The sequence below is a fragment of the Mobula birostris genome, chromosome 9 (assembly GCF_030028105.1).
Source record: "Mobula birostris isolate sMobBir1 chromosome 9, sMobBir1.hap1, whole genome shotgun sequence".
Taxonomy (NCBI): domain Eukaryota; kingdom Metazoa; phylum Chordata; class Chondrichthyes; order Myliobatiformes; family Myliobatidae; genus Mobula; species Mobula birostris.
The window spans coordinates 51,376,786-51,390,588 of NC_092378.1; the positions used below are offsets into that span (position 1 = coordinate 51,376,786).

Here is a 13,803-nt window from a genome sequence, read left to right on the forward strand (position 1 = left end):
GAAAGTACGGCACTCTCTTCACTGATGGTGATTTGCAAGAGTACTGCTCACACCTGCAGTCACTGAAGAAGGATCTTCAGAATCGATTCAAGGATTTGAACAATCTGGAAATTCCATACTGGGTAATTAATCAATTTCTTTGCAAGGTGGAAGAACAAGAAGAGAGTTGCAAGAAGAAATTATTGAAATTCAGAATGATGAAGAAGCAAAAAATGCTTTTCAAAAATGTTGGGCTTTTGTGGTATGTGGCTACACTGTCATATGAGGTTTCCTGGTCTTTGGAGAAGTGCCAAACTGCTCTTCTTTGCATTTCCATCCTCCTACCTTGTTAAAAGAGGCTTCAGTGCAGCGAACCCCATACTCACAAAAAACAAAAACTGCTTGGTGATTGTTACATGTGGGGACTTAAGGCTTTTGCTTTCACAACTTGAACCAGATATATCAACTCCTGCTAAAAACTATCAAACTCAAGGATCACATTGATATCGAAGCTGCTGTACAGTGTACAAGTACTGCATAAGCTAGGTTTAAAGACAAAAAAATTAAAGCAATCATTTTTCTCATGTTTGCATATGGTAGACATGTTTTTACACTCTGAAGGTGCAGAAAGTATATGGTACCTAAGAGGGGTATTGGCAAATATGAAGGTGCTTCAGGGGGTGTTGGCAAGTATGAAAATCCTTTACAGGGGCGTTGACTAAAAAAGGTTGGGAAACATTGCTCTAGATCCTGTCATAACCTTGGACAACTTTCTTCACTGTCCACTGTACTACTAAACTTAGTGTCATCTGCAAAGTTTCTAATCATGCCACTAAATCCTCATGCAAGTCATTAATATATATAAGGCAAACAACAGTGGACCCTGCCCTGATCCTTGTGGCACATCACTGTTTTCAAATCTCCATTCAGAGAGTCAACCCCTCCATCATCACCTTTTAGCTCCTAATTTCATATTCAGTTGGCTATCACCTTTGATCGAAGGCTATCCTGTCTGGACCAGCCTCCCATGTGGGATCTTGCCAAAAATCATACTCAAGTCCATGGAGATAATATCCTTAGTCCTCAATCATCTTGGTCACTTCATCAAAAACTTAATCTAATTTGAAATTCAATTTATTATTGAAGTCCGTACTGTATAGGTCACCATATACTATCCTGCGATTAGTCGTCTTGCAGGCGTTCACAGTAGAACAAAGAACGATAATAGAATCCATGAAAAACTACACACAGAGACAGATCAAACAACCAATGTGCACAAGAAGACAAACTGTGCAGATACAAAATAAATACTGAGAACAAGAGAGTTGTAGAGTCCTTGAAAGTGAATCCATAGGGTGTGGAATCAGTTCAGTGTTGAGGTGAGTGAAGTTATCCACGCTGACTCAGGACCTTGATGATTGAAGGGTAATAACTGTTCCTGAACCTTGTGTGTGGCACCTAAGGCTCCTGTACCTACTTCCTGACGGCAGCAGAGAGAAGAGGGCTTGATCTAGATGGCGGGTGCCATGAGATACAATTTCCCACACACAGAGCCATGCTGACTATCCCTGATCAATCCTTTCCAAATGCTAATGTCTTCTCTCGCGTAATCCCCTCCAGGAACTTTCGAACCATGAGTGCTAAGCTCAGCTATCTATAGTTCCCTGGCTTATCCCCAGTACCCTTCTTAAATAATGGCACTACGTTATCCACTCCCAGAGTTACACACACAAAAGCTGGAGGAACTCAGTAGGGTAGGCAGCATCTGTGGAGGGACATAAAGAGTCGACATTTCAGGCCCGATTAAGGAACTGTCCAATGTGCTGAATTCCTCCAGCATTTTGTGTGTGTAACTCTGGATTTCTGTCATTTGCAGATTCTTTATGTTCTTGCTTAGCTACTCCCAGTTCTCAAATACTTCACCTGTGGCTACTGATGATACAAACATCTCTGCCAAAGCTACAGGAATTTCTTCGCTATCTTCCTTCACTGCACCAGACACCTGGAGGATGACCATGGAACAATACAGCATAAGAACAGGCTCTTCAACCATGAAGTTGTGCCAAACTGATCAAACTAGTGATTAAATGCCTGACTAAAGTAACTCCTTCTGCTTACAAAATGATGGAAGGCAAATTGGATACTTCCCCTCTGGATGGATGAAAACTAACCCAGCTATGATAGTAGTGAATGCAACCAAGTCCCCATTCATCAACAGAGCTTTCCCTTCCCTTTCTAATCATAATGTTTGTCTGGCTACAATGTGAAGTTACATGCATCATATGTTCATACATGCCAAATGCTCACTTGTAGAATACGTGCAGTAGTTGTTATTCCTTTTCATGCCTTGTGGCGTGTCGGGCGGCATTTTTGCCATTTCTGTAGCACCGTTGACTGTCTTTCACCAGGCCAAGTTGCTAGCTCAATGCTCAACCCAGCACGGTTGGAAAGCATGCAAAGGGCCAGCCGGGACCATTCGCCTCGAAGTCCGGTGTTACCACTACACCACCAGCCAGCTAGACTCACATCCAAAGCTCAACTGTATGAAAACACATACACATATTTGCATACCACACAAAGTATACAAAACAGACACATGGTCTCATCGGTAGCTGCATTACAAATATAATTACACATACAGCCACTGTCTCATGTGCATGAGAAGGTGGGTATACAGAACACAGAACAGAACAGCACAGTACAGTTCCATCATCCCATGATGTTTTACCGACCTTTAAACCTAATCCAAGATCATTCTAATGCTTTCCTCTTGCATTGACGTCCATTTTTCTTACGTCTCTTGAATGTCCACAAAGTATCTACCTCTACCACCCCACGTGGCAGCCAGTTCCACACACTCACCACTCTGTAAAAAAAAACTACCTCTGCCATGTCCTCTATACTGTCCTCCAATCACCTTAAAATTATGCCCCCTGGAAATAATTTGGAAAATGTGTAGCTTGGGTAATTGATGGTTGGTTTCTAATCTTGGCAATCTATTTGCAAATATTTCGTCACCATATGAGAATGTACTTGGAGGACACACTGCAAGTGAACAGCGCACTGATGATGTCTCCTCGTATGGTGACAAAACGTTTGCCAATGGATTGCTAAGATTGGACAACTCAACCCAACCATTATGCCCCCTCATATTAGCCATCTATGCCCTGGGAAAAAGGCGCTGGCTGCCCACTCTATCAACGCCTCTTATCATCTTTTACACCTCTATCAAGTCACCTCTTACCCATCTTTGCTCCAAAGAGAAAAGCCCTGTATGTGTCATTATTTACCGGGGTGTTGCCTGGATTAGAGAGAGTGGCTTATGTGGATAGGTTGAGTGAGCTAAGACTCTTCGCTTTGGTAGCAAAGGACTGGACCTGCTGTGCTGGTGCCAGGTTCCTAACTAGGGATCTGAGAAATCTACGGATGTGTCGATGTTTCCGCGCTGGACCACAAGTCACCAGCGAATATCCTCGCGCCAGGATCAGGCTTTGTTCAGGAATAATCTGGTTTTAGTTTACTGAAGCTGTTTTACACACCGAGGACAAAAATCTGGATCTTACCAGCCATTATTTTTACATCTATTTAATTTCAAATTCCTTTCTTTTGTGTTTGAGTGAGAATATTTGTTTAGATAAGCTGTTAGTAGTTTGCTGTGCATCGGTTACTGATTGGTTTCCCTCCATTTTTATAGAAGCAAATCCAGAACGGTTTAACAGTCGATTTAGGAACAAGATGTTTTATGCAGGGGTAAGTACTATCAAATATAAAAGGTGCAAATTTACAAAGAAGACTTTACCGGAACATTCTTGAGACTCTGACCAGCCAAAGCAATTTGTGATCACCCTGACAGAGCATCAGGGATGAGTAAGAGCCTATCAATGATAGCAACAGACACACAATGCGGGAGGAACTCAGTAGGTCAGGCAGCATCTGTGGAGAGGAATGAACAATCAACGTTTTGGGCTGAGACCCTTCTTCAGGACCTTCTGGAAAGGAGGGGGGAAGATGTCAAAATAAAAATGTGGCCTCACCTATTACCTTGCAGATGATAGTGAGGCCAGGTGAGAAGGAAAAGGAAAGGGATGGAGAGGAAGGAAACTGATAGGAAAGGTAAGGAGGAGGGGCACCAGGGGAAGGTGACGGGCAGCTGAGAAGAGGTAAGAGGCCAAAGTGCCGAATAAAAGTGTGGAGGGAGAAGTCATGAAGCTTCCATAGATACTGCCTGACCTGCTGAGTTCAAGCTTTGCCAGCTTTATTGTGAACTCAGTTGTTTGACAGCAGCAGTCCTATGCTATACATAAAAATTCCATGTTACAAAAATAGATAAGTAGTGAAAACTACAAATACTGAGGTAGTGTTCGTGGGTTGGTGAACCGTTCAGAAATCTGATGGCAGAGTGGAAGAAGCTGTTTCTAAAATGTTGAGTGTGTGTTTTCATGCTCCTGTTGCTCTCCCCCGATGGTAGTGATGACAGCAGGGTGAGTTAGTGTTATTGGGTGATGTTGTTGTTTGTTGCTGTTTTATAGGTGTTAGATGAACACAGTTTGCTGCTTTTCGATTTCCTATATCACAGTAGTTTGTAATGCAGTGTCTTGAAACAAACTGAGATTGTTTCCAATATAAATTTATTTTCTTCCTTAGTTCTTGCCTCCTTTGCCTTTTCTCCCTTGTCCTTTTCTACATAGGTAGGTTTAATCCCACTAATTTTGGATATTCTATTTAAATGATAGTAGTTCTCTTTATCGCCAGTTCCAGTAGGAGGCAGCACTGATGCTGCAGTGCTCGAACCCCCTTCCAGTAACCATGTGTAAGTCTAGACAGTGAGTGGCAAGAGGTGAATTCATTGAGAAGAGTGTTCTGCATATTCTACAGCAAGAGGCAAGGAAAAGTAAATATGGGTGTTCAATCATTTTGGCTCAGTCCTACACTGAATGGAAGGTTCAGGTCTGAACACTCAGGACAAGTGACCAAAGTTTTGTACAGTAAGATTCCAGTAATCACCACACTCAGGACTTCGGTGATACCATAGAGTCATAAGGTTTGACGTATGGAAATGGGCCCTTCAGCCCATCTCGTACATGCCTATCTAGGTGACTACCTGAGCTGGTCTCTCCTGCCCATATTTGGCCCTTGTCTTTCAAAGTTTTTTCCTATCCATGTGCCTGTCCAATGTCTTTTAACCATTGTAAGTATACTTGCCTCTATCATTTCATCTGACAACTCGTTTCACATACTCACAACCCTCTGTGTGGAAATGTTGCCCCTCAGATCCCTTTTAAACCTTCCCCTCTCACGTTAAACTCATGCCCTCTAGTTGTAGGTACCTATGCTGAGAAGACAGTCTCTGATATTCACCTTATCCATTCCTGAATGATTTTATAATCAAGGCACATTTCAGTCTTCTTTGCTCCAGAGAGAAAGACCCAGACTGGCAGATTTTTCCAGATATCATTCATATTAATGCAACAACAATTTTCATTTTTGTTTAGGTATCATATTGTATATAAAACATTTCACTGTGAACCCAGATGATCAATAATAGCCTTATAATGAATCAGAATCAGATTTATTGTCATTGACATACAGAATGTCATGAAATTTATTGTTTTGTCACAGAGGCACAGTGCACATGTAACAAATTAGTCTAAGTTATAATAAAAATAAATAAAATAAAGAGTGCCAAAGAGGAATAGTGAGGTCGTGTTCATGGACCATCCAGAAATGTGATGGCAGAGGGAAAGATTGAATGTGGGTCTTCGGGCTCCTGTTGCTCATCCCAGATGGTGGTAATGAGAAGAGGGCATGTAGGCATAGTGAGGATCCTTAAAGATGAATGCTGAGGCACCAGCTTTTGAAGATGTCCTTGGTGGTGGGGAGGCTTGTGCCCGTGATGGAGCTGGCAGAGTGTAAAACTCTGAAGCCTCGTGTGATCCTGCTCATCCTCTGATTTTGATTCTGGTTACCACCTCCGCACCAGATGGTGATGTAGCCAGTTAGAATGCTCTCCATGGTACATTTGCAGAAATTTGCGGGAGTCGTTTGCAACAAACTCAAACTCTTATTGAAGTATAGCCATATTTTGGCCTTTAGCTCTCTTATAGCTAGGAGGGTGCTTTTGTTTAAATGGAAAGATGTTTTTCCTCCTACTCATGCTCAATGGTTATACAACGTTATGTCATGCTTAGATTTAGAGAAGATTCGTTGTTCAATTTCTGAATCTCGTCAAAACTTTCAAACATTGTGGGGGCCTTTTCTGAATTATTTTCAAAACCTTCAATTCGTTGTTTAAATTCAGATGCTGGCTATTATTATTTTTTATTATATGAGAAGGTATTTTACCTTTTTTCTCCTTAATAAACAGCTTCGGTCTTGGTAGAGGTTAGATTTTTTTGTGTAATAAGTTAGTATATTTCAATATAACTATTGATTAACTTACATGAATATGGGGTAATGAGATTGTTATTATGGATAAATATAATGTAAATGGTATTTTTTAAAATCTTTTTTGACCTTTTATATATACTTTCTTGTACTCTATATTCTTCTATGTAGAAACTAATACAAACTATTGGAAAGATGTATAGCCATTGGCCATGCTTCAGCATTGTATCAATATGATGGGCCTGGGATAGATCAATAAATAGATACAGTATAGATATAGAGAGAGAGGAGATGGAACACAGAAATGGGCCCTCTGTCCCATTGAGTCTACACTGAGCATGAAGCATCCGTCTAGACCTGGGGTCCATGGACACCTCAGTTAATGGTAAGGATCTATGGCATTAAATAGGTTGGAAACCCCTGATCTACACGAGTCTCATTTCAAAATGTGATGAATCTACATATTTGGGCTTGATGCTGTCTCGTTGTTCTACCGTCAGTTTCCTTAGATCTAATCAAAGCAAGTCTGCCAAAAGAAATTAGACATTGAGTCATTCACAGGATGCATTTATTGATACTTGTGACATTGATTTCCAGACTGCTTTTTCAGACTTTCTGCAAAGAAGCTCCCGAGATTTATCCAAACACATCAGAGTTGTGGTAAGTATGATTCCTGTTTGGGTCAGTATTCTTCTGTGTATGGACAATGCATAGAATGCAGGAGTTGCAAATCGTGCAAGTAATTAGTGTTTTGAGGTGTTTATTTGTCTATGTAATGTCTGCTTTATAGCATATGTGGCAGAAAACAGTTCAATTGGACTAACAGGTGTTTAAGCTCTTTTCAAGCGTCTTCCCTCTCTCCTTTTGTTAAAACCATCAACATATCTTTATATGTTATAACATATCTTTATCTTTAATGCATGTTAATAGAATAACATATCTTTATATTATAGTTTTCAGTGTTACATCTAGGTTCCCCTTTAATGCATCTGCCTAATAAAAACTACTGAGTGAGGAACAGGAGTAGGCTACTTGACCCCTCAGCATTAATGTGGTCCTGGCTGAACCAGTTGTAGCCTCGGCTGTGCATTTTGTTGGTAATCTCTCATCCATATGCTTATCGAGCATCTTGCTCCGCCTTAAAAGTATTCAGACACCGGCTTCACTTTGAGGAATAGAGTTCTGAAAATTCCCAAGCTTCTGACATATACTCATCTCATCTGTCTTAAGTGGGTGACACGTTACGAGAAGCAGCCCTGCCAGCTCTAGATTTTCCGACAAGAGGCAACGTGTTCTCCAGGCTCTTGTCATTCCTTCCTTCAGGATCTGATGTGTTGAAATCATGTCCCCCTCTCACTTTTCTAGCCCTAAAAGATACTAACTAACTTTATAACTAGACATAAACCTTTCTTTTCAACTTGTTCCCAAAAGGCCACCTGCTCATTTCCACATATTGGCCTTGTAATCTCTTTTACAGAACATTAATAATCTTCCTAAATTAGATGACCAAAACTGTACAACGTATTCCAAATGTCCCAACAAATGATAATTTTTGTTAGCTTACTTAACTATTTGCAATAGTTTGTGAATTGTGCCCTGGGACACACTGGTCCATCTGTACTTCAAAGTTCTGTTAACCCCATCAACTATTCAATGTGGTAGTCCGTTCCATATACTAACCATACAATTGATAAAATTGCCAGAGAACCCAACTGTACTTACTTGTAACTACCCTAAACCAGTCAGTATTTGTTTATGTATAGTTTTTCGAGATTCTATTGTATTTCTTAATTTCTTCTGTAAATGCCTGCAAAAAAATAAATCTCAAGGTAGTATATGGAAATACTTTTGTGGGCACATGGCCAAGTGGTTAAGGCATTGGACTAGTGACCTGAAGGTCATGAGTTCGAGCCCCAGCCAAGGGAACGTGTTGTGTCCTTGAGCAAGGCACTTAATCACACATTACTCTGCAACGACACTAGTACCAAGCTGTATGGGTCCTAATGCCCTTCCCTTGGACAACATTGGTGTCGTGGAGAGAGGAGACTTGCAGCATGGGCAACTGCTGGTCTTCCATACAACTTTGCCCAGGCCTGTGCCCTGGAGAGTGAAGGCTTTCCAGGCGCAGATCCATGGTCTCGCAAGACTAACCTTTAATATGTACTTTAATAATAAATTGGCTTTGAACTTTGAACTTATATGTCCTTGATCTATTCACTCCTACAAGTCAAAACATCACGTTACAAAATCACCATGGGCTCCACGTATAAGGGTGTGATATAATAGCAAGTGCATATATTGGAACAATATTTCAGAAGTGGAGCTTCTTACTCACAGATTATATTGACTAGCTTTCTGCCCCAGTTCCCCTACAAGGATCTTCAGCCCATTGAATTCTCAAACTGTTATCATTTTTCACTTCTTCTCCCATTCTTCTTGATCTTTTTTGAAATTATCTTTAGTGCCTCTTCATTTTTGTATGTGTAATATGACTACCAGAACTATTTACAGTGGATTAAGTGAGATCTACATACACTTTTTACAAGTTTAACATATAAAACATAGAACAGTACAGCATAGTACAGGCCCTTTGGCCCATGATGATATGCCAGCCTTTTAACCTACTCCAAGATCAATCTAACTCTTCCCTTCCACATTGCCCATAACCCTCCGTCGCTGTTCCATCCATGTGCCTTTCTCTGTGACTATTAGAATGCATACACTTGTGTTAAGTGTGTTCCATACACTTATCACTCTCTGTTCAAAAAAACCATCTCTAACATCTCCCCTAAATTTTCCTCAATTCAACTTAAAATATGCCTTCTCAGATTGGCCATTGCTGCTCTGGGAAAAGCACTGGCTGTCCAATCTGTTTATGTCTCATCATCTTATCTATCAAGTCACCTCTCATCCTCCTTTGCTCCAAAGTGAAAAGCCCTAGCTCACTCAGCCTTTCCTCATAAGACATGCTCTCTAATCCAGGCAGCACCCTGGTAAGTTTCCTCTGCACCCTCTCTAAAGCTTCCACATCATTCCTGTAAAGTGGCAATCAGAACGGAACACAATTCTTCTCTCTTCTCCCTTCCTATATTGAACCTAAATGTTTGCTCTCTTTTATGATCCTATTATCTATGTTGTTACTTGCTGTGAATTACATATCATTCTGCCTGTCTTCAATCTCCTCACATGTTTTCCAAATGCAGTTGTCTACTTGTTCTAATGACTGAGATATATCACCTCTTGCTTCCATCTTCTCACTTTCCTTTTTGAATGCTGGCAGAAACTGATGAGCACATGCATGGTTGCTTTTGTGTGTGTCTGTGCATTCATGTGTGCAGATGCATTTTATAATACACTGAGCATATATTGCATTTCTCTGCATGGTGTCAATAATTATTTTGAAAATTAATTTCAGCTATTAACAATATATAAAATAAATTCCCAAGGAATTGCAAATAAAATAAACATTAAGTTCAATTTCAAAATATTGCAAGAAATCAGCCTACAATTATGCAAAAAAAAAAGTTGGAAATAGCACATTTCCAATAATGGGCTATTAATTGATTCATTTATTATCATCTGAAATTCTTCCCATACCTTCCTCTAAATGCACTGACATTCCCTATTAATGGGGAATGTTTCCTTGAAGTGGGATATTTTATGATACAACTATTACAGAAGTTTTCAAGAATTAACTTCACTCCTCTTTCAATCTAGTGTGACGGCACTGATTTGACACCCAAAATCCAGGATTGGAAATTTCAATGTATCGTCTTCCTCAATATCCCCAGGCAAGTAGCTGAATTTGGTTTCCAAATATGACAAAATATCGCTCTCTCCTCAAGTTCAGCATGTTTGGCCATGTTCCCAGTTTTAGGAAGAATCCATATCAGAATCCAGTTTATCATCACCATATGTTGTGTAGTTTGTTGTTTTGGGCAAGACATTAAAAATTAGTATAAGTTACAATAATAAATAAATAGTGTAAAAGAGGAATGGTGAGGTAGTTCATGGATTGTTAATAAATCTCATGGTGGAGGGGAAGAAGTTGTCCAAAAACATTAGATTAGATTAGATTATGAGGACACTCAGTCCTCGTTTATTGTCATTTAGAAATGCATGCATTAAGAAATGATACAATGTTCCTCCAGAGTGATATCACAAAAAAAACAGGACAAGCCAAAGACTAACACTGACAAGACCATATAATTATAACATATAGTTACAGCAGTGCAAAGCAATACAGTAATTTGATAAAGAACAGACCATGGGCACAGTAAAAAAAAAGTCTTAAAGTTCCGATCGACTCCCAATAGTCCCGATAGCAGGTGCCAAAAGGGAGAAACTCTCCCAGCCATGAACCTCCAGGCGCCGACAACTGCTGTTGCATTGGAAGCACCCGACCACAGCCAACTCTGAGTCCGTCCGAAAACTTCGAGCCTCTGACCAGCCCCTCCGATACAGCCTCCCGAGCGCCATCCTCTGCCAAGCTCCTCGACCCCACCCCGGCCACCGAGCAACAAGCAAAGCCAAGGACTCGGGGCCTTCTCCCCTGGAGATTCTGGATCACACAGTAGCAGCGGCAGCGAAGAAGGCATTTCAGAAGTTTCTCCAGATGTTCCTCCGTGCTCTCACATCTGTCTCCATCAAATCAGGATTGTGCACGGCACCCTACTTGACAGATTACAGATGTCATTCACTGGAGTGGCCGCTGCACGCTGCGTCGTGCCGCCATCTTCTCCTCCTCCATTGAGTGTAGATCTTCCAGCTCCTTCTCCTCCTTCCTGATGGTCGTAATGTGAATTGGGCATGTTGCGGGTGCTGAGGGTCCTTAGTGATAGGTGCTGCCTTCTTGAGCACCACCTTTTGAAGATGCCCTCAATGGTGAGGAGGCTTTTGCCCTCGATGGTGATGGGGGTGGCTATGTCTACAGCCCACTGCAGCCTTTATCAATCTTGACCACTGGTGCCTCTATACCAGGTGATGATGGAACCAGTCAGAATGTATGACTCCAGGGTATATCTGCAGAAAAACAATTGAAGCCTTTAAGGTGATCCCAATCATCTCAGCAGCAAAGCTGTGAACTGACCTCAGTGCAGCTGAACGAAAGGTCAGTAAATAATTGGACCCTGCCCTCTTTTCTGGACAGTGTTGGGTGGGTGCTTATTCAGGAAGTATTGGGGCTTGTTGTGGTATCACTCCCTAGTTACAAAAGGCTCCACATGTTCTCTGATATTCAGACAGATCAGAGATCATTGGGCAACATATTGGAGAGAGTCCTCCTCCTGCCAGGTATTTGGGATAGAGAAAGTCTTGGCAAGGTAGTAATGATGAAAACTTGCCACATTACCTTGTCGTTACTCAATCCCTGATTTATAATAAAACATCTCTCGCGGAGATGGGAAGAGAAGGAATTTATCGAGGCAGTGACACCTATTTTGCTTAGGCGGTCCTTCCAGATCAAGACGACTGACTTCCATTCTGGTTGTGTGGGTCCAATGAGAAAAGTGCTGGAACTGGACAGACGGGCCTGGTGTTGGTCTGTGCGGTGGGTGGGTGGCTAGTTTGGGAGGTGATCCACTCACCACTTCTTAGACTGAGCTTTTGTGTGCGCCTCCTGATACACAGTCCCATTCTGGGCGATCGTGGGCCAGAGATCGCTAGGATTCTGTGAGGATGTTACATTTCATCATTGCGTGTTTGGAGCACGACTTTGAATCTTTCCTCCTGTCCACCTGGTAACCTGGTCCTTTTCCAGAGCTCAGAAGAGGGTGCTTCAGCACCCCGATGTTGGACAGGGAAACGATTCATGGAATCAGTACATCCCACAATGCAGTAACAGACCCAGCAAGTCCATACAGATCATCAAAGACAGAACTGACACTAACCTCAAGTTATTCCCCGCATTCCCTAAAAATGCCCTGAAATTCTACCACCCATCTACACACTAGGGACAGTTTACAGTGACTAATTAGCCTATAGGTCTGCACATCTCTGGAATGTGGGAAGAAACAGGGAGAAACCCACAGGGTCACAAGGAGAACTTACAAACTCTGCATGGACAGCACTCGAGGTCAGGACTGAGTACGAGTCTCTGGGGCTGTGAGGCCACAACGTGACTAGCTATGTCACTGTGGCATTGACAACAACACTCCTCCACAGCATCTTCCTCTAGTAGAGAGCGGGGGCCTCTCCACTCTTGGTCCTGATGCAAAGTCTGGACCCCAAAAATAGAAAAAGACCTTTCTCTCCCAAAAGATCCAGCTTGTCCAGCTGAGTTTCTCCAGCAGCTTGTTTTCACTTCAAGTAGCTCTTCTTCAGCTGTGGAACATGATCTTAGATATCATCAGGTCTTTAGATCACTGGGGATGTTAAGGATATGGTATTGCTATTGGTTTACCGTTGACACATGTACCAAGATAAACTGAAGAGCTTGCTTTGCATACTGTTCATACAGATCAAATCATTGCACAGTGCATTGAGGTAGAACAATGCAGAATAAAGTGTAACAATTACAGAGAAAGTGCACCGCAGGTAAATATAAACTGCAAGATCAGAACAAGGTGGGTTGTGAGGTCAAGAGAACATCTCATCATACAAGAAGTCTGTTCAAGACCATAAGATATAGGAGCAGAAGTAGGCCATTCAACAGTGAGATAGAAACTGTCCTTGAAGCTGGTAGTACGTTGTTTCAGGTTTTTGTACTCTTTGCACAATGAGAGAGGGGAGAAGAGAGAATGTCCAGGCTGAGTGGGGTCTTTGATTATGCTGGCTGCTTTACTGAGGCAGTGAGAGGTATAGACTGAGAGGCTGGTTCTTGGGATGTGCTGAACTGCGTCCACAAATCTCTGCAGTTTCTTGCTGTCACGTGCAGAGCAGTTGCCGTACCTAACTATTATGCATCCAGAACTTTCTATCGTGCATCAGTAAAAACTGGTAAGAGTTGATGGGGACATGTCAAATTTCTTCAGCCTCCTGTTGGTGAGCTTTTTTGGCTGTGGCATTGATGTGGTTAGACCAGGACAGGCTATTGTTGATGCTCACACCTAGAAACTTAAAACCCTCTTTGATGTAGACAGGAGCATGTATGCTGTGCGTGCCCCTTTCTGATGTCAATGACCAGCTCTTTTCTTTAGCCAACATTGAGGGAAAGGTTGTTGTCATGACACCATGTCACTCACCTCTCCAACTCCTTCCTGTTCTCGACTTGTTATTTGAGATGCATCCCACTATAGTGGTATCAGCTGCAAATTTAGACAGATTCTGACTGACATAGATTTAATGTTCTACATTTGTAACAGTCCTAACTTGGAAAGATAGCAAAAAATGTATTACTTGAGGGAAAAGAAAAACAATAAAAATGATTGAAAAGCAAAGGGATTTAGAGTAACTGAATACGGAAATCACTGAAAGTCTTATCGTTATATGTACTCAGGACTT

The 13,803-nt window shown here is 41.6% G+C and overlaps 1 protein-coding gene across 1 annotated transcript in view; it reads left to right on the forward strand.

Moving 5' to 3' along the window:
• The window catches only part of dgki (diacylglycerol kinase, iota), a 244,031-nt gene that overhangs the window by 163,554 nt on the left and 66,674 nt on the right, over positions 1 to 13,803 (forward strand). Inside the window, exons 15-17 of the mRNA XM_072269422.1 lie at positions 3,674 to 3,729; positions 6,961 to 7,023; positions 10,081 to 10,154. Of these exons, the coding sequence (XP_072125523.1) occupies positions 3,674 to 3,729; positions 6,961 to 7,023; positions 10,081 to 10,154 (193 nt within the window). The remainder of the gene's footprint in view (positions 1 to 3,673; positions 3,730 to 6,960; positions 7,024 to 10,080; positions 10,155 to 13,803) is intronic.